The sequence below is a fragment of the Caretta caretta genome, chromosome 23 (assembly GCF_965140235.1).
Source record: "Caretta caretta isolate rCarCar2 chromosome 23, rCarCar1.hap1, whole genome shotgun sequence".
In the NCBI taxonomy this organism is placed as follows: Eukaryota; Metazoa; Chordata; order Testudines; family Cheloniidae; genus Caretta; species Caretta caretta.
Window position 1 is genome coordinate 13393224 of NC_134228.1, and position 20200 is coordinate 13413423.

At 69.2% G+C, this 20200-nt stretch overlaps 2 protein-coding genes across 2 annotated transcripts in view; both read right to left on the reverse strand.

Annotated features, from left to right (window-relative positions):
• Positions 1 to 447: 447 nt before the first annotated feature.
• The window catches only part of BRSK1 (BR serine/threonine kinase 1), a 33287-nt gene continuing 13534 nt past the window's right edge, over positions 448 to 20200 (reverse strand). Inside the window, exons 8-19 of the mRNA XM_048832465.2 lie at positions 13701 to 13847; positions 12360 to 12391; positions 11662 to 11826; positions 10920 to 11017; positions 8460 to 8610; positions 8033 to 8093; positions 5399 to 5606; positions 4449 to 4497; positions 3633 to 3756; positions 2993 to 3173; positions 2329 to 2418; positions 448 to 1693 (exon numbers count right to left, since the gene is read on the reverse strand). Of these exons, the coding sequence (XP_048688422.2) occupies positions 1521 to 1693; positions 2329 to 2418; positions 2993 to 3173; positions 3633 to 3756; positions 4449 to 4497; positions 5399 to 5606; positions 8033 to 8093; positions 8460 to 8610; positions 10920 to 11017; positions 11662 to 11826; positions 12360 to 12391; positions 13701 to 13847 (1479 nt within the window). The 3' untranslated portion in view covers positions 448 to 1520. The remainder of the gene's footprint in view (positions 1694 to 2328; positions 2419 to 2992; positions 3174 to 3632; positions 3757 to 4448; positions 4498 to 5398; positions 5607 to 8032; positions 8094 to 8459; positions 8611 to 10919; positions 11018 to 11661; positions 11827 to 12359; positions 12392 to 13700; positions 13848 to 20200) is intronic.
• LOC142069897 (uncharacterized) lies at positions 8617 to 9627 on the reverse strand (the record flags this gene model as incomplete). The annotated part of the gene is made up of 1 exon (XM_075122652.1): positions 8617 to 9627. A coding segment is annotated over one exon (1011 nt), but the record flags the coding sequence as incomplete, so codon positions are not given.

The window sequence follows — 20200 nt, forward strand, 5'->3', positions numbered from 1 at the left end:
CGTGCTCAGCCGGGAGCTGGACGACCCGAGCTCTGGTCCCGGGTAGGAATCCGGCAGCCGGCGGATCTGAACCTGGCCCGAATCGCTGGGCTAGTCGCTCGCTCCCCCAAATCGACACCTCTCTGGCCAGCTAGTGACTCAAATGCCATTGGAGGCGGGGCAGATCTTTGCTTTCCCCGCCCAGAAATCCTTGAAGGTGGATCCGTGCTGCTACGAAGCCAGGTGAAGCGCGTCTACACTCAGGAGCAGGGAGGGGGGTTTCACTCCGGTTTAACGAAAAGGATTTCGACCCGGTCCCCGCGCACCCAAGGCCTAGGCCCCTTTGCCGTGGCCCAGCCCCGGAGAGGGACCATTAAACTCGGGAGCCTTCGATTTGCAGCCGCCCGCAAAAGAGGCGCGTCGGAATTGACAGCAAGGCGAAGGAAGAAAGACGCGGCCAAAGCCCAGTATTATTCCTCTGCCTTCTGAGCGTTTACCGGGGCCGGTGGGGTTTAATGGCTTATCGGTTCCCAACAGCCGCCGTCATTCGGAAACCAGCGGCTCCCCCCGCCCCCCACGTCGTTTTGCGCGATGGTGCAAACGGCGCCCCCGGGCGGCGTCGGCCCCAGCAAGGCAGGAGGGGGACCCAGCAGGCCCCCAGCGACGTTGGTTCCCTTCTTTCCACGGATCCACCGCGGAAACCGATGGGAGCCGGCGGGGAGGGAGCCCCGGCGACCCCGCGGGGGAAGCGCCGGTCCCCTCCCTGCCTGGCTCCGGAGCTGGGGCAGAGTTTCACCGGGAGGGAGAAGAAATGCTCCCCCCCCCCCGCCCCCCATGCGGGACCGGCAGGACGGGGCTTTGATCCGGCATCAGAGCGTCCACACGCGCACAGGGAACCAAGCCTCCCGCCTCGCGTCACCACAGCAGGGGGTCGGGGTGGGCCCCCCCCCGAAAGCAGTTTGGGAAGAAGCCAGCCAAGGTCTGGGGTGCATCGAACCGGGGAGCGGGTCGTGGGAACGAAGGAAGGGGGGGGAAGCGGAGGAGTGGGTAACGAAATCCACCAATCCACTCCCTCCTCCCGTCAATACATTAAATTAAAATCTCGTTTCTCCCGCCCCCGCCCGCCCTGGCCAGCCAGCCAGCCGCCCCCCCCCCCCCGGACCCCCCCCGCCCCGGCTCCATCGCCCATCTGCTCAGTTCAGGTTTTTTTTTTTCCTCTGTGGATTTTTTGTGGGGTTTGTCGTCATTTGCAGGTTCCTTTTCGGTCTTCTGTGTCGGGGGCGGTTGGGAGGGTCTTTTTTGTGTTAAATATTTACAGGTTCACAGTATGGTCTGCTTGGACCATGGCACCTGCTCAGCCATTGTGTGTGTGGGGGGGTCAATTCCCGTGCTACCCCCCCCCCAGCCCGCCCCAAGCCCCGTCAGGGGCGAGGTCCTGTCCGTGTCTTTTTTCCTCTCCTTCCTTCCCCCCCACCGGCTGCAGGGGGTCGCGGAGGCCGAGGCCAGAGTGGGGGGCTGTGCTCCCCGTGCCCCCCGGGGGGTCAAGGCTGCTGCGGGGGCTGGGGGGCCTGCGTCCCGTTGGACGACACGAGTTTCTTTTCCTTGCAGGAGCCGCGGCGAGGCTGCTCCGAGACGTCGGGGTCGGAGCGCCGGGAATTCTGGGCCACGCGGGTGGGGGTGCCCGGCGGGCGGGGCTGCTGCCCGTTCTTCTCATCTGGGGGGTGAGGGGGGGGCGGAGAGACACGGATTAGGAAAGGGGTGCCCCTCACTCCCGACCCGCAGCCCCCTGCTAGCTCGGCCCTGGGCCCCCCCGCAGCCCTGCCAGTGCCCCTCACTCCCGACCCGCAGCCCCCTGCTAGCCTGGCCCTGGGCCCCCCCCAGCCCTGCCGGTGCCCCTCACTCCCGACCCGCAGCCCCCTGCTAGCTCAGCCCTGGGCCCCCCACCAACCCTGCCGGTGCCCCTCACTCCCGACCCGCAGCCCCCTGCTAGCCCAGCCCTGCCGGTGCCCCTCACTCCCGACCCGCAGCCCCCTGCTAGCTCGGCCCTGGGCCCCCCGCCAACCCTGCCGGTGCCCCTCACTCCCGACCCGCAGCCCCCTGCTAGCTCAGCCCTGGGCCCCCCACCAACCCTGCCGGTGCCCCTCACTCCCGACCCGCAGCCCCCTGCTAGCCCAGCCCTGCCGTTGCCCCTCACTCCCGACCCGCAGCTGCCTGCTAGCTCGGCCCTGGGCCCCCCCCCAGCCCTGCCGGTGCCCCTCACTCCCGACCTGCAGCCCCTGCTAGCCAACCACCGCCCCCCCAGCCCTGCCGATGCCCCCGGGAGGGGAGAGGCCCCGGGGCCTGACCCACCGGCGAGGGCCTGCACCGAGGGCTGGTCATGGGAACTGAGCAGCTGAGCCTGGATCGTCTCCACGACCCGCTTGAATCGACGGCTGGGACCTGGGGGGAGGTGAGAGATTAAGTGTTGGGGGGGGGGCTCCCCGGGTCCTGTGTTCTGGGGGAGATGGGGTGCAGGGATATGGGGGGGTGGAGAGTCCCGGGTGGGATGTGGATTGGGGGGTCCCAGGGCAACGGGCTGAGGGTGACGGGGGGCCTGGGGACAGGGAGGCCTGGGGGAATGAGGTGGGGAGTCAGGGAAAGGGTTGCAGGGGAGCGGAGGCCCCAGGGGAAGGCACCGGGGTCCCAGGGGCACCGAGGCCCCAGGGGCAGGGAACCCGGGCCCCGGGAGAAGGGAACGGGATCCCAGGGGAACGGAGGCCCCGAAAGCAGGGAACACGGTCCTGGGGGAACAGAGGCCCCAGGGGCAGGGGAACGGGGTCCCAATGGCAGGGAAACCGGGTCCCAGAGGAAGGGAACGGGATCCCGGGGGAACGGAGGCCCCAGGGGCAGGGGAATGGGGTCCCGGGGGCACCGAGGACCCCGGGGGAAGGGGACCCGTTTCCCGGGGGAAGGGAAGGGGATCCCAGGGGAACGGAGGCCCCAGGGGCAGGAAACGGGGTCCCGGGGTCCCCACCTGAGATGAGGGTGAAGCTGACGGAGAACACCCCGCTGTCCTTGGGGGCGGCCCCCCCCTCCGAGGTGCTGATGTCCACCTGGAACCGGACGGGTTTCTGGAAGACGGCTGGGCCCCCCGACGCCCGGTACTCGGCCCGGAAGCTCGTCTGGGACAGGACGCTGTGACTCAAGCTGGGGATCTGGGGGGCAGAGGCGGCAGGTCAGGGTCCCCACGGCTGTTCCCCGGCTCCCCATGGCCCAGCCCCCTCCCCCAGTGCCCTGGCCAACCCTCCATGTCCCACCTCAGAGCCCCCAGCCCCCCGCCCTGCCTGGCCCAGCCCCCGTCCCTCCTGCCCCCCATCCCTGCCCCCATCCCTCCTGCCATTCAGCTCGGCCCCCCTGCCCCAGCCCCTGTCCATCATGCCCCCTGGCCCAGCCCCCAACCTCTGTCCCTCCTGCCACCCAGCCTGGCCCCCCCGCCCCCTGTCCCAGCCCCCATCCCTCCTGCCCCCCGTCCCAGCCCCCCAGTCTTGGTCCCTCCTGCCACTCAGCCTGGACCCCTGCCCCATCTGCCCCATCCCCCATCCCTCTTGCCCCCGTCCCAGCCCCTCATCCTCTGTCCCTCCTGCCCCCCAGCCCCCGGCCCCCCGGCTCCCCACCGAGAGGAAGGCATGGACGATGTCGGCCTTGACCGAGCTGAGCGGCTTGTCCCGGATCACCACGAAGATCAGCTCCTCCTTCTCCAGCGAGATGAAATTCCCGAACCAGGACTTCTTGGCCAACCTGGGGAGAGGGGGTGGGTCAGGAGAGCCGGGGGGGAGCTGGGGGCAGGGCGGGGAGGGAGCCAGGGGGGGCAGGGCCATGTGGGGGCAGGGGGGAGCCGGGGGTGGGCAGGAGAGCAAGGGACCAGGCCGGGGAGGGGAGGGAGCCGGGGGGCAGGGCTGGGCGGGGGCAGACAGGGGCAGGGGGCGGGCAGGGGACCAGGCCGGGGAGGGGAGGGAGCCGGGGGGGGGGGAACTGGGGGTAGGGCCAGGCAGGGGTGGGCAGGAGAGCTGCGGGGGGGAGCCAGGAGGAGGGGAGGGAGCTGGGGGCAGGGCCGGGCGGGGAGGGAGCAGGGGGGGCAGGGCTGGGGCAGAGGCAAGCGGGAGGGGGCGGGGGGGGGGGAGCCAGGGACTGGGCCAGGCAGTGGGGCTGGGGGGAGAGTCCAAGGGAGGCTCTCTGGGCCCTGAGTGGGTTGTTGGTGGGTGCCAGGGGGCAGAGACAGGGGGGTCGGCAGGTGCTGGAGGACAAGGGGGGGCCAGAGGAGGGCGTGGGGGGGTGTCAGCAGGTTCGGGGGCAAGCAGGGTCGGTGAGGGGAGTATGGGGGAGAAGCAGGGTCAGCAGGTGGGGTGTGGGGGAAGGGGTGGCATTGGGGGGTGTGGGGCTCGGCGGGGGAGCAGTGGGGCTCAGGGGGGGCCAGTCCCCCCCATACTCACTCTGGGGAGGACTCCGGCGTCAGGCTGGACATCTCCTCTGGGGTGGGGACTGCGGGGGGGAGAGGGGGTTAGAGGGGCAGAAACACCAACGAGCCCCCTGCCCACGAGCCCCCCACCCCCACCCTCTCTGATCCTCCCTCCCCAATTCCCCCCTTCTGCCTCTCCCACCACCCCCAGCGGGGGGGGGCACACCCCACTGATTCCTGCCCTCCTGCCCCCAATTTCCCCTCCTGACACCCAGGGTTTTCTTCCCCCCCGATCCCCTCATCCTGCTCTTCTCCCTGGCCCCTCAACTCCCAATGTCCCCCAGCCCCCACTGCTCCCAGTCCCCTGGGTCCCCCGGTCCCCCCAGCCACCCCCGGTCCTCCCTGTGACCCCCCCGATCCCCCCACTTTCCCCTGGGCCCCCCAGGTCCTCCCTGCGACCCCCAGATCCCCCCAGCTCCCAGCTGCCCCCAGTACCCCCTGCGACCCCCCGGTCCTCCCTGCAACCCCCCAGGCCCCCCAACCCTCCGCTGCCCTGTCCTCCCTGTGACCCCCCGACCCCCCCACTGCCCCCCCGATTCCCCCAGCCCCCCCAGTCCTCCCTGCAACCCCCCGATCCCTCCACTGCACCCCAATCCCCCCAGCACCCCGCTGCCCCCGTCCTCTCTGCGACCCCCCGATCCCCCCAGCCCCCCACTGCCCCCAGTCCTCCCTGCAACCCCCCAATCTCCCCAGCCCCCGGTCCTCCCTGCGACCCCCCGGTCCTCCCTGCAACCCCCTGCGACACCCCAGCCCTCTGCTGCCCTGTCTTCCCTGTGACCCCCCGATCCCCCCTGCAACCCCCCGATCCCCCCACTGCCTCCATGGCCCCCCAGCCCCCTGCTACCCCCTGTCCTCCCTGCAACCCCCCGATCCCCCCACGGCCCCCCAGACCCCCGCTGCCCCCCGATCCCCCCAGCCCCTCACCTTGCAGTTTCCGGCGGTGGAAGCGGGGTGACCCCAGGAAGCTGTTCTTGATGGAGTTGAGCCGCGTCTTCCAGGCCAGGCCGGCGGCCCCGGGGCTGGAGGGGGGGGTCCCCCCGGGGGTGCCCGAGGGGCTGTCCTTGGGTGTGTGGACAGGGGTGCCCAGCGGGGTGGGGAGGGGGCTGCCCCGGGGGGAAGGGTGGGGGGTGACCTGCGGCACAGAGGCGGGGGGGGGCTTAGTCGGGGGGAAGCGGAAGCGGGAAGGGGGGGTGGGGGGCGGGGAGGCGGCGGGGGGCAGCGGGAAGGGGGCCGAGCGCCGGCTCTGGTGCAGCCCCCGCCCCCCGGCCAGGCTGCCCTTGGCCGGCAGCGTCTGGGTCTTGGGGGGCGCGGGGGGCTCCGGCGTCGGGGGTGGGGAGGAGAAGACGGGGCTCTGGGTGGGGGGGGAAGGAGGGACAGAGAGATGCCCCCCCGGGGGGAAGGAGGGCGGAGGGGGGGGGGAGAGCCGTGAGATGGGGTGAGCGTGAGGTGCAGCAATGACCCCCCGCAGCCCCCCAGCCATCGCCCCACCCCCGATCTACAGCCCTGGTCACCCACTGCCAGGCTTCCCCTCCCCACCCCCCCCAACTACAACCCCCCATTGCCCCCCACCACTCTCCCCTCCCCCAGCTACACCCAGCCCCCGATCTATGACCCCCTGCCCCCCGCCAGCGCTCCCCTCCCCCACCTACCCCTCCCCATCTCCTCGATCTACGACCCCCCATTGCCCCCCACCAGCTCTCCCCTCCCCCAGCTACCCCCAGCCACCGATCTACGACCCTCTGCCCCCGCCAGCGCTCCCCTCCCCCACCTACCCCTCCCCAACCCCCCGATCTATGACCCCCCATTGCCCCCCACCACTCTCCCCTCCCCCAGCTACACCCAGCCCCCGATCTATGACCCCCCATTGCCCCCCGCCAGCGCTCCCCTCCCCCACCTACCCCTCCCCAACCCCCCGATCTATGACCCCCCATTGCCCCCCACCAGCTCTCCCCTCCCCCAGCTACCCCCAGCCCCCGATCTATGACCCCCCATTGCCCCCCACCAGCTCTCCCCTCCCCCAGCTACACCCAGCCACCGATCTACGACCCTCTGCCCCCGCCAGCGCTCCCCTCCCCCACCTACCCCTCCCCAACCCCCCGATCTATGACCCCCCATTGCCCCCCACCACTCTCCCCTCCCCCAGCTACACCCAGCCCCCGATCTATGACCCCCCATTGCCCCCCACCAGCTCTCCCCTCCCCCAGCTACACCCAGCCCCCAATCTACGACCCTCTGCCCCCCGCCAGCGCTCCCCTCCCCCACCTACCCCTCCCCATCTCCTCGATCTACGACCCCCCATTGCCCCCCACCACTCTCCCCTCCCCCAGCTACCCCCAGCCACCGATCTACGACCCTCTGCCCCCGCCAGCGCTCCCCTCCCCCACCTACCCCTCCCCAACCCCCCGATCTATGACCCCCCATTGCCCCCCACCACTCTCCCCTCCCCCAGCTACACCCAGCCCCCGATCTATGACCCCCCATTGCCCCCCACCAGCTCTCCCCTCCCCCAGCTACACCCAGCCCCCAATCTACGACCCTCTGCCCCCCGCCAGCGCTCCCCTCCCCCACCTACCCCTCCCCATCTCCTCGATCTACGACCCCCCATTGCCCCCCCACCACTCTCCCCTCCCCCAGCTACCCCCAGCCACCGATCTACGACCCTCTGCCCCCCGCCAGCGCTCCCCTCCCCCACCTACCCCTCCCCAAGCCCCCGATCTATGACCCCCCATTGCCCCCCACCAGCTCTCCCCTCCCCCAGCTACCCCCAGCCCCCAATCTACGAACCCCTCATCGACCCCCCCACCCATTGCCCCAGGCCCCTGATCTACAACCCCCATCACCCGCTGTCAGGCTTCCCCTCCCATCCCCCAGCCCCCCACCTACCCTTCCCCCAGCCCCCAATCTATGCCCCCCGGACACCTCCCTACCCAGCTTCCCCTCTCCCAGCCCCCCAGCTACCCTCTCCCGCCCCTCCAATCTACAACCCCTGTCACCCCCGCCAGCCCTCCCCTCCCTCAGCCCCTGCCCCCCAACGCCCATCTACTGCCAACTAGCCCCCAACTCCCCCCCAGCCCCCAAACTCCCCACTGCCCACCCCACAACCCCCAGCCCCACAACCCCATCTCCCCCAGCCAGCCCCCCTCTATCCCTATCCCCCGCCCTGCCAGCCTTCCCCTCCCCCATCCCCCATCCCTCCTCCTCCCCCCAGTCAGACCCCAAGCCCCTGACCTATCTCCTCCCTCAAGCCCTCGCCCCCCCGCCAGCTGCCCTGCCCCCCGGGGGGCGTCTCTCTGTCCCCCCTTTCCCCCAGATTTTGCCTTTCTGCGCCGAGGCCAAATGAGGTGGAATGAGGCTGCAGGGTCTGTGACCCCCCCCCCACCAAGAGTTCCCCTGGACCGTGCCCCCCTTCCTGCCCCCTCAGCCCCCGTCCCCACAGCGACCCCCGCCCTGTCCCTGCCCCACTGATCCACCCCCGGCCCTGCCCTCATAGCAGCCCCAGCCCCACCCCATGGGGCAGCTCCGCCCCCTCCCCCGGCAGGGGGCCCGTCAGACACTCACCCTGGGGCTGCTCAGGGGGCTGGAGGACAGGCCAGTGGAGGCACCGCTGACGGAGCGAGACCTGGGTGAGGGGCACAGGTTGGGGGTCAGGGAGAGAGACGGGCCCAGCTCCAGGGTTGTCCCCCGCAGGGGCAGGATGGGGACTAGGCCAGGCAGAGCCATGGGGGGGGGGCCGCAGGGACACAGACGGGGAATCCCCCTCAGCTGTACAGGGGCTCTGACACACGGCACGGTGGTTGCAGAGCAATTGGGGGGGGTGCGCTGAGGGGGCACAGCTGCAGCCCCACCCAGTGCCTGGCTGGGAAGATGGGGCACTGCTGGGGGGCAGGGGAGGGAGGGCAACGCCCCCTAGCACCAGGCTGTGCAATGGGCCCCTGGAGCTGTCGCCCCTCCCCGCCTCCTCTGGTGCCCCCCAGCCCCCCCTCACCTCTGGCTGTGCTGGGCCATCTCGATGGCCCGTCGGGCCGGGACCGGGGAGCCCCCATCGGTGACGCTCAGGACCTCCATGGACTTCCGCTCGGGCCGCCGTTTCCCGTGGCGGTTAAGCATCGGCGAGTCGACCCGCTTCCGGGGGGGGTCTGCCAGAGAACCGGCGGGGGGGGGGGTGAGTGCGGGACACAGCCACTCTGGGGTGGGGTCGCGGGGGCTGGGTATCCGGGGACCCCTTGCCCGGCGCGGGGACACGGCGCCTCTGGGGTGGGGCGCAGGGGCCGGGTGGACGGGGGCTGAGATGCGGTGGCTCTGGGGGAGGCGGGGGCTGGCTCCGGGACACGGCGGGGGGATGGTTTAGGGGGGTGCAGCGCTGGGAGCTGGTTCTGGCGATGCAGCTGGCTCTGGGGGAAGTGGGGCGGGGGGCCGAGTGGACTCTGGGGGGAGTGGCGCGGGGGGAGTAGGCACCGGGGTGGGCTCTGGGGGGGGAGCAGCGCGGGGGTTGCGGCTGGCTCTGGGGGGGAGCAGCACAGGGGCGGAGGGGGCTCTGGGGAGGAGCAGCGCTTGGGATGCGGCTGGCTCTGGGGGGCAGTGGCACGGAGGTTGCGGCTGGCTCTGGGGGGGAGCGGCGCTGGGGATGTGGCTGGTTGTGGGGGGGAGCAGCGTGGGGGTTGTGGCTGGCTCTGGGGAGGAGCGGCGCTGGGGATGCAGCTGGCTCCTGGGGGGGAGCGGCGCTGGGGATGCGGCTGGCTCCTGGGGGGGAGCGGCGCTGGGGATGCGGCTGGCTCTGGGGAGGAGCGGCGCTGGGGATGCGGCTGGCTCTGGGGAGGAGCGGCGCTGGGGATGCGGCTGGCTCTGGGGAGGAGCAGCGCGGGGGTTGTGGCTGGCTCTGGGGGGGAGCGGCGCTGGGGATGCGGCTGGCTCCTGGGGGGGAGCGGCGCTGGGGATGCGGCTGGCTCTGGGGGGGAGCGGCACTGGGGATGCGGCTGGCTCTGGGGAGGAGCAGCGCGGGGGTTGTGGCTGGCTCTGGGGGGGAGCGGCGCTGGGGATGCGGCTGGCTCCTGGGGGGGAGCGGCGCTGGGGATGCGGCTGGCTCTGGGGGGGAGCGGCACTGGGGATGCGGCTGGCTCTGGGGAGGAGCAGCGCGGGGGTGGAGGGGGCTCTGGGGAGGAGCGGCGCGGGGGCGGAGGGGGCTCCGGGGGGGAGCGGCGCTGGGGATGCGGCTGGCTCTGGGGAGGAGCAGCACGGGGGTGGAGGGGGCTCTGGGGGGGAGCGGCGCCGGGGATGCGGCTGGCTCTAGGGGGGAGCGGCGCTGGGGATGCGGCTGGCTCCGGGGGGGAGCGGCGCGGGGGTGGAGGGGGCTCTGGGGGGGAGCGGCGCCGGGGATGCGGCTGGCTCTGGGGGGGAGTGGCACGGAGGTTGCAGCTGGCTCTGGGGGGGAGCGGCGCTGGGGATGCGGCTGGCTCTAGGGGGGAGCGGCGCCGGGGATGCAGCTGGCTCTGGGGGGCAGCGGCGCTGGGGATGTGGCTGGTTGTGGGGGGGAGCAGCGCGGAGGTTGTGGCTGGCTCTGGGGGGGAGCAGCACGGGGGTGGAGGGGGCTCTGGGGAGGAGCGGCGCGGGGGCGGAGGGGACTCCGGGGGGGAGCGGCGCTGGGGATGCGGCTGGCTCTGGGGAGGAGCAGCATGGGGGTGGAGGGGGCTCTGGGGTGGAGCGGCGCTGGGGATGCGGCTGGCTCTAGGGGGGAGTGGCGCTGGGGATGCGGCTGGCTCTGGGGGGGAGTGGCACGGAGGTTGCGGCAGGCTCTGGGGGGGAGTGGCACGGAGGTTGCGGCTGGCTCTAGGGGGGAGCGGTGCTGGGGATGCGGCTGGCTCTGGGGGGGAGCGGCGCTGGGGATGCGGCTGGCTCGGGGGGGAGCAGCGCGGGGGTTGTGGCTGGCTCCGGGGGGGAGCGGCGCGGGGGCGGAGGGGGCTCTGGGGGGGAGCGGCGCCGGGGATGCGGCTGGCTCTGGGGGGAGCGGCGCCGGGGATGCGGCTGGCTCTAGGGGGGAGCGGCGCCGGGGATGCGGCTGGCTCTGGGGGGGAGCAGCGCGGGGGTTGTGGCTGGCTCCGGGGGGGAGCGGCGCGGGGGCGGAGGGGGCTCTGGGGGGGGTGCGGCGCCGGGGATGTGGCTGGCTCTAGGGGGGAGCGGCGCTGGGGTTGTGGCTGGCTCCGGGGGGGAGCGGCGCGGGGGCGGAGGGGGCTCTGGGGGGGAGCGGCGCCGGGGATGCGGCTGGCTCTGGGCGGGAGCAGCGCGGGGGTTGCGGCTGGCTCTGGGGGGGAGCGGCGCCGGGGATGCGGCTGGCTCTGGGGGGGAGCGGCGCCGGGGATGCGGCTGGCTCTAGGGGGGAGCGGTGCTGGGGTTGTGGCTGGCTCCGGGGGGGAGCGGCGCGGGGGCGGAGGGGGCTCTGGGGGGGTCTCACCGGCGTCGTTGCGGGGCGGCAGGTCCTCGTCCTCACAGCTGGGGTAACGCTCCTTGCGATCCAGCAGCAGGTAATAGATCATCTTCTCCTGGTTCTCTCTGGGGTGGCGGGAGGGGGGATCAGGGCCATGCGGGGGCCACCCCCCTCCCTTCCTGTCATTAACCCCCTCCCACAACTCCCCTCCCCTGCCCCTGCTCCGCTCCTTCCTCCTCCCCCCTCCCCTCCCAAGCCCCCCTGTCCCCGCTCTCCCTTCCCCCCCGGCCACAACCCCCCACCCCATCTCCCAACCCCCTCCGGCCTCCTGCCCCGCCTGCATCTCCCCCTCCACCCATGTCCCCCCCATGCCCTGTCTGTCCCCCACCACTGCCGTGCCCCTCCCCACACCGGTCTCACCCCCTCCCCTGCTGCACCCCTCCCCCCACCAGTCTCACACACCCCCCGCCACACCCCCTCAATTGAACTCACCCTCCCCACCGCACCATCCCCCCACCAGTCTCTCTTGCCCCCTCCCCTCCCCCTCCTGCCTGCTCGCTACCCCTCAGCCTGCAGCCCCCTGTACCCCTCTTTCTGCAGCCCCTCCCCCTGTTCCCCTCGGCCTGCAGCCCCCCCACGCCTCAGCCTGCAGCCCCCCATGCCCCTCTTTCTGCAGCCCCTCCCCCTGTTCCCCTCGGCCTGCAGCCCCCCCGTACCCCTCTTTCTGCAGCCCCTCCCCCGTTACCCCTCGGCCTGCAGCCCCCCGTACCCCTCGGCCTGCAGCTCGTGCTGGAGTCGCCCCTTGTCGCGGAAGCAGCCCAGCGAGTACATGCTCTCCAGCACGTCGGGGTCCAGCTCGCTCACCGACTGGATGCGCCGGATCGACACCTTCCGCGGCACCAGCTGCTCCGGCTCCGGCTCGTTCTTCCCCCCCCTGCGGGGAACAGCCCCACTGCTGCTACCGGCGGGGGGAGCGCGGGGTGGGGGGCTGGGGGAATCCTGGCAGGGGGGAGGGATGGGGGGGATCCCGGCAATGGGGGGGTTAAGCCGGGTTCTCATAAGAAATATTCAACTGTTGGGGTGCCGGGGGGGGGGTGCCAGGCTCTAACCAGAGAGGCCAGGATACCGGGGTAGATGGGCCCAGGGGTCGGGACACCAGGGTGATGGGCGCAGGGGCGGGGCAGGGGGCAGGACACCAGGGTGATGGGCGCAGGGGCAGGGCAGGGGGCGGGACACCAGGGTGATGGGCCCAGGGGGCAGGACACCAGGGTGATGGGCACAGGGGCAGGGCAGGGGGCGGGATACCAGGGTGATGGGCCCAGGGGGCAGGACACCAGGGTGATGGGCGCAGGGGCGGGGCAGGGGGCGGGACACCACGGTGATGGGCGCAGGGGCAGGGCAGGGGGCAGGACACCAGGGTGATGGGCCCAAGGGGTGGGGCAGGGGGCGGCTGCATGTGATACTCACAGGAACCAGGGATGCTTCTGGATCTGCTCCAGCTACGGGCAGAGGAGACAGCAGCCGAATTAGCTGGTCCTGCCTGGCCCCCACTGCTCCCCCCAGCCGGTGCCCCCCATTCCCCACAGCTTCCCCAGCCAGCACCCCCCACAACCCACAGTGCCCCCACAGCTCCCCCAGCCAGCGCCCTCTGCACCCCCAGCCAGCGCCCCCCATGCCCCACAGTGCCCCCACAGCTCCCCCAGCAGGCGCCCCCCACACCCCACAACTCCCCCAGCCAGCACCCCCTGCACCCCCAGCCAGTGCCCCCCACGCCCCACAGTGCCCCCACAGCTCCCCCAGCAGGCGCCCCCCACACCCCACAGCTCCCCCCAGCCAGCACCCCCTGCACCCCCAGCCAGCACCCCCCACAACCCACAGTGCCCCCACAGCTCCCCCAGCCAGCGCCCTCTGCACCCCCAGCCAGCGCCCCCCATGCCCCACAGTGCCCCCACAGCTCCCCCAGCAGGCGCCCCCCACACCCCACAACTCCCCCAGCCAGCACCCCCTGCACCCCCAGCCAGTGCCCCCCACGCCCCACAGTGCCCCCACAGCTCCCCCAGCAGGCGCCCCCCACACCCCACAGCTCCCCCCAGCCAGCACCCCCTGCACCCCCAGCCAGCACCCCCCACAACCCACAGTGCCCCCACAGCTCCCCCAGCCAGCGCCCTCTGCACCCCCAGCCAGCGCCCCCCATGCCCCACAGTGCCCCCACAGCTCCCCCAGCAGGCGCCCCCCACACCCCACAGCTCCCCCAGCCAGCACCCCCTACGCCCCCAGCCAGTGCCCCCACGCCCCACAGTGCCCCCACAGCTCCCCCAGCAGGCGCCCCTCACACCCCACAACTCCCCCAGCCAGCACCCCCCACAACCCACAGTGCCCCCACAGCTCCCCCAGTCAGCGCCCTCTGCACCCCCAGCCAGCGCCCCCCACGCCCCACAGTGCCCCCACAGCTCCCCCAGCAGGCGCCCCCCACACCCCACATCTCCCCCAGCCAGCACCCCCTACGCCCCCAGCCAGCGCCCCCCACGCCCCACAGTGCCCCCACAGCTCCCCCAGCAGGCGCCCCCCACGCCCCACAGCTCCCCCCAGCCAGCGCCCCCTGCACCCCCAGCCAGTGCCCCCCATGCCCCACAGTGCCCCCACAGCTCCCCCAGCAGGCACCCCCCACACCCCACATCTCCCCCAGCCAGCACCCCCTACGCCCCCAGCCAGCGCCCCCCACGCCCCACAGTGCCCCCACAGCTCCCCCAGCAGGCGCCCCCCACACCCCACAGCTCCCCCCAGCCAGCGCCCCCAAGCCGGACTCACGCTGAGCCGTTTCTCCGGCTCCACCTCGATCATGCCACGCAGGAGGCTCTGGCAGTCGGGGGGGATGAAGTGGGGCATGTGGAAGACCCCCCGCTTCACCTTCTCCAGCAGCTGCCGCAGGTTGTCGTCGTCGAAGGGCAGTGCCCCCTGCAGGACGGCGGGGGAGAGACGCCCTCAGCGGGTGGGGGTGACCCTGAGATCCCTCTGGGGGACAGGAGCCCCCCAACCCTGGGGGGTCCAGGAGGGCCTGGGGGTGGGGCTCCAGGGGGGACCAGGAATACAGGGGCTTCAGAGGGATGGGGAGTACAGGGAGGTCCAGGTGTACTGGGGTCCAGGGGTGTCTGGGTGAAGGGGGTCCAGGGGGATCCGGGGATGGGGGTACAGGGTGATGGGGCAAAGGGGCCTGGGATTGGTGTACAGGGAAATGGGGTACAGGGGGAACAGGGATGGGGGGGTCCAGGGGATTGGAGGTACAGGGGGATGGGGGTCCAGGGAATGGGGTGTAGGGGAATGGGGGTGCAGGGGGAGTGGGGGTACAGGGGGATGGGGGCACAGGGGGAGCAGGGTGCAGGGGGATGGGGGTACAGGAGGATGGGCGGATGAGGGTCCAGAGCGCAGGGGAGCAGGTGTACAGGGGATACAGGGGCGCAGGGGGAATGTGGATCCGGGAGATGAGACGCAGAGGGATTGGGGCACAGAGGGATCGGGGTTCAGGGGGAGCGGGGGTCCAGGGGAGTGGGGTGCAGGGGTACAGGGGGTTGGGGTGCAGGGAAGTGGGGATCCCGGAGTACAGAGGTATCAGGGTGCAGGGGGATGGGGGTCTGGGGCGCAGGGCACAGGGGTACAGGGGCGCAGGGGAGGGTGGATCCAGGAGATGAGGCGCAGAGGGATTGGGGCACAGAGGGATCGGGGTGCAGGGAGATCAAGGTCCAGGGCTAGGGGAGCGGGAGTACAGCGGAGTGTGGCACAGGGATACAGGGGGTTGGGGTGCAGGGAAGTGGGGATCCTGGAGGACAGGGGTATCAGGGTGCAGGGGATTGGGGGCATGGGGCGCAGGGGTACAGGGGTGCAGGGGGAATGGGGGTGCAGGGAGTCAGGGGCACAGGGGAGCGGGGGCACAGGGTGTCATGGAGTATGGGGGAGTCAGAGCCCTGCACCCCCACTTCCTGCGATTCCCCGCGACTCTCAGCCGGCCAGTAAAATGGAAGGTTTATTAGCCGACAGGAACACGGCCCCAAACAGAGCTTGTAGGTACAAACAGGACCCCTCAGTCAGGTCCATCTGGGGGGCAGGGAGCTTAGACCCCAGCCCTGGGGCTCCCTCCATTTCCCCAGACCGCTCCAAACTCAAACCCCCTCCAGCCGACTCCCCCGGCTCCTCCTCCAGCCTTTGTCCAGCTTCCCGGCAGAAGGTGTCACACCCCCCCCCCCCGCACCCCGGTGTCCCACCCCCCATGCCGACAGACCCAGTGAAACCCCCTTGCAGCGTCCCCAGGTCAATCCGCCCCCCTCCCTGCTCCGTCACATCCCCCCCTCGAGACTGAACTGAGCGGGGTCACTGACCCGTGACCTGGGGAAGTTCGGGCCCCCCTCTCCGGGACAGCGCGTCCACTATCCCGTTGGCACTTCCCATCAATGGACCACGTCCCTGGCCTAACCCTGCAGGAGCAGGCTCCACCTCAGGGGCTTGGCCTTGGCTCCTTTCATCGGGTGCAGCCCGGTCGGGGGAGCGGTCGGTGTACGCGGTGAAGTGTCGCCCGAAGAGACAGGGCTGGAGTTTCTTAAGGGCCCGCACCATGGCCAGGCACTCCTTCTCGATGGCCGCGGAGTTCTGCTCCCGGGGTAGCAACTTCTTGGTCAAGTACCCGATGGGGTGTCTCTCCCCCTTTCCACCATCCTGCCTTAACGCCGCCCCCAGCCCCACGTCTGCCGCGTCGGTGAACACCACAAAGGGCTTGTCAAAGTCTGGGTTTGCCAGGACTGGGCCACTGACCAGAGCCTCCTTCAGCGCCCGGAAAGCCTCCTGGCACTGCTCGGTCCAGACCACCTCGTCTGGCTTCCCCTTCTTGCATAGCTCAGTGATGGGGGTGGCTATGGCACTAAAGTGGGGCACAAATCTTCGGTAGTATCCTGCCAACCCAACAAAGGCCTGGACCTGCTTTTTGGTGTGGGGAGCGGGCCAGTCTCTGATCCCCTCCACCCTGGCTGGTTCCAGCTTTAGGCGGCCGCTCCCCACCCGGTGGCCCGGGTAGGACACTTCCGCTATCCCCACCTTGCACTTCTCCACTTTTACGGTCAGCCCAGCCCCCTGGAGTCGGTCCAGCACTTGTCTAACCTGGGACACGTGGTGCTCCCGGGTCTGGCTAAGGACACAGGTGTCCGCAATGTACACGCCACGGCCAAACCCTCCACCCGCCCCAGGAGCTGATCCACCAGGCGCTGGAAGGTGGCCGGTGCTCCCTTGAGGCCGAAAGGCAGGGCCAGGAACTCATAGAGCCCCAGGGGGTGTGAGGATGTGACGCAGCAGGGAGAGGGGAGTGTTGACCTGGGAATGTGCCCTGGGGGTGGGAGACCTGAGAGCCTGTCACCTGAGCCAGGACGGGGAGGGGGGGGTAACACCTCTGCCCAGGAATGTGGACAGAGGCAGCAGGAGGGAGCCTGCTGGGGGGGGTTTATTTTCAGTTTGGGGCTGGGTGGTGGAACGCAGGGAACCCCAGGGCTGGGGTCTAAGCTCCCTGCTCCCCCAGAAGGACTCGACTGAGGGGTCCTGGTTGTACCCACAAGCTCTGTTTTGGACTGTGTTCCTGTTGTCCAATAAACCTTCTGTTTTACTGGCTGGCTGAGAGTCTCAGTGGATCCCAGGAAGAGGGGTGCAGGGCCTGGACTCCCCCACACTCTGTGACAACTGGTGGCAGTGGTGGGATGTACTGCACCCCGTGAACGGCGCTTCCTGCAGTAAGTGACTGGGGAGCAGTAAAACAAAGGGGGATTGACGGGGACCAGGCGTGCTGAAGGCTCAGAGAGGAGCTGTTTCGGGGGGCGGTTAACCCCTGGGAGTGTGTGACCAGAGAGAAGAACTTTTGCAGTAACAGGGTCCCCCGGGGGATTGCAGCGAGCGGTCCCAGGGGCGGAGGAGTCTGCAGCTCGACCCTGGCAAAGAGGTGGTGACCTCAAGAAGGACTGGCACACGAGGGGCTTTTCCTGTAAACCATGGAAAGCTGCCCGGCCTGCGAGTGGCCAGCAGGGAGATGTACGCTAAACGCCTTAAGAGCGACCTGGTGGAGCTGTGCAGGCAGAGGGGGCTGCGCACTGGGAGGTCCACCAAGGAACAGCTGATTGCCCGGCTGGAGGAGAGGGATCGCTTGGATGACCCGATCCCTGCCCCTGAGGGAAGCCGCCTGCCGGAGGACCCAAGACTGCAAGGAGCTTTGATAAGTGCTTCCTGGCCGAGCCTAAGGAGCGGGAGGACATACAGGCCGCCTGGGAGGGCCCTTTCAAGGTTGTCAAGCAGCTCAATGAGGTAAAGTATGTGGTGGAGCTGTCGAACCGGGCGCATCACCGCCGGGTGTACCATGTGAATATGATGAAGCCATATTATGCCAGGGGGAATGTGGTGTTGGCCGTGTGTGGACAGTGGGAGGAGCAGGGAGATGACCCTTTAGTAGATCTATTCCCTGGGACCAGAGCTGGTTCCCCCCTGGAAACAATCCCCCTCTCGGACCAGCTAACTAACCCCTGGCCAGCAAGCTGAGGTCAGGGGGGTACTGCATCCCTACGGACAGCTGTTTTCCAACCAGCCTGGACGTACTAATCTGACTGTCCACCGGGTGCAGACAGGGTCGCACCCGCCGATAAGATGCTCCCCCTTCTGAGTCACAGGGAAAACTGCTCAGGACCTGGAAAGAGAGGTCCAGGACATGCTGGCTTTGGGGGTGATCCAGCCATCTGCCAGGCCTTGGGCCTCGCCGGTGGTGCTGGTCCCCAAAAAGGACGGGTCGGTCCGGTTCTGTGTGGTCTATCGGAAGCTCAATGCCATCACGGTATCTGATGCCTACCCCATGCCCAGGCCTGACGATCTCTTAGACAAGCTGGGAGGAGCTCGGTACCTTACCACCAGGGACCTTACAAAGGGCTACTGGCAAGTGCCGCTGGATGCAGATGCCCGGCTGAAATCGGCCTTTATCACCCCTCTGGGGCTCTATGAGTTCCTGACCCTGCCTTTCGGCCTCAAGGGAGCGACGGCCACCTTCCAGCGCCTGGTGGACCAGCTCCTGAGGGGGATGGAGAGTTTTGCCGTGGCGTATATTGATGACATCTGTGTTTTTAGCCAGATCTGGGAGGACCACGTGTCCCAGGTTAGACAAGTGCTGGACCGACTCCAGGGGGCTGGGCTGACTGTAAAAGCGGAGAAGTGCAAGGTGGGGATGGCGGAAGTATCTTACCTGGGCCATTGGGTGGGGAGCGGCCGCCTAAAGCTGGAACCAGCCAAGGTGGAGGTGATCAGAGACTGGCCCGCTCCCCACACCAAAAAGCAGGTCCAAGCCTTTATTGGGTTGGCAGGATACTACCGAAGATTTGTGCCCCACTTTAGCGCCATAGCCGCCCCCATCACTGAGCTATGCAAGAAGGGGAAGCCAGACAAGGTGGTCTGGACCGAGCAGTGCCAGGTGGCTTTCCGGGCGCTGAAGGAGGCTCTGGTCAGTGGCCCAGTTCTGGCAAACCCAGACTTTGACAAGCCCTTTGTGGTGTTCACCGACGCCTCAGACACGGGACTGGGGGCGGTGTTAATGCAGGAGGATGAAAAGGGGGAGAGACACCCCATCGTGTACCTGAGCAAGAAGTTGCTACCCCGGGAACAACACTACGCGGCCATTGAGAGGGAGTGCCTGGCCATGGTGTGGGCCCTCAAGAAACTAGAGCCCTATCTCTTCGGGCAACACTTCACCGTCTACACCGACCACTCTCCCCTGACCTGGCTGCACCAGATGAAAGGAGCCAACGCCAAGCTCCTGAGATGGAGCCTGCTCCTGCAGGATTACGACGTGGACGTGGTCCACGTGAAGGGAAGTGCCAACCTGATAGCGGATGCGCTGTCCCGGAGAGGGGGCCCCGAACTTCCCCAGGTCACTGGTCAGCGTGACCCCGCTCAGTTCAGTCTCGAAGAGGGGAGAGATGTGACTCAGCAGGGAGGGGGGAGTGTTGACCTGGGAATGTGCCCTGGGGATGGGAGACCTGAGAGCCTGTGACCTGAGCCAGGAGGGGGAGGGGGAGGTAACACCTCTGCCCAGGAATGTGGACGGAGGCTGCAGCAGGGAGCCTGCTGAGGGGGTTTAGTTTCAGTTTGGGGCTGGGTGGAGGAACGCAGGGAACCCAGGGCTGGGGTCTAAGCTCCCTGCTCCCCCAGAAGGACTTGACTGAGGGGTCCTGGGTGTACCCACAAGCCGTGTTTGAGACTGTGTTCCTGTTGTCCAATAAACCTTCTGTTTTACTGGCTGGCTGAGAGTCTCAGTGAATCCCAGGAAGAGGGGTGCAGGGCCTGGACTCCCCCACACTCCGTGACATAAGGTCCCTGGTGGTAAAGTACCGAGCTCCTCCCAGCTTGTCTGGGAGCTCCTCAGGCCTGGGCATGGGGTAGGCATCAGATACTGTGATGGCATTGAGCTTCCGATAGTCCACACAGAACCAGACAGACCCGTCCTTTTTGGGGACCAGCACCCCACCAGCGAGGCTCCAGGGCTGGCAGATGGCTTCATCACCCCCAAACCCAGCATATCCCTGCCCTCTCTTTCCAGGTCCTGAGCAGTTTTCCCTGTGACTCAGAAGGGGGAGCATCTTATCGGCGGGTGTGACCCTGTCTGCACCCGGTGGACAGTCAGATTAGTGTGTCCAGGCTGGTTGGAAAACAGCTGTCCGTAGGGATGCAGCACCCCCCTGACCTCAGCTTGCTGGGCAGGGGTTAGCTGTTGCGAGAGGGGGATTGTTTCCAGGGGAGAACCAGCTCTGGTCCCAGGGAATAGATCTACTAAAGGGTCATCTCCCTGCTCCTCCCACTGTCCACACACGGCCAACACCACATTCCCCCTGGCATAGTATGGCTTCATCATATTCACATGGTACACCCGGCGGTGGTGCGCCCGGTTCGACAGCTCCACCACATAATTCACCTCGTTTAGCTGCTTGACAACCTTGAAAGGGCCCTTCCAGGCGGCCTGTAGTTTGTTCTTTCTCACAGGGATGGGAACCATCACCGGATTCCCGGTGGCGTAGGCACGGGCCCGCGCCGTGCGGTCATACCAGACCTTCTGCTTCTTCTGGGCTCTGGCCAGATTCTCCCTGGCCAGGCCCATGAGTTCAGCCAGTCTCTCTCGGAAGATCAGGACATACTCCACCACTGACTCTCCATCGGGAGTGGCCTTCCCCTCCCACTCGTCTCTCATCAGGTCCAGGGGGCCCCTCACCCTCCTTCCATATTAACAGTTCGAAAGGCGAAAATCCGGTAGA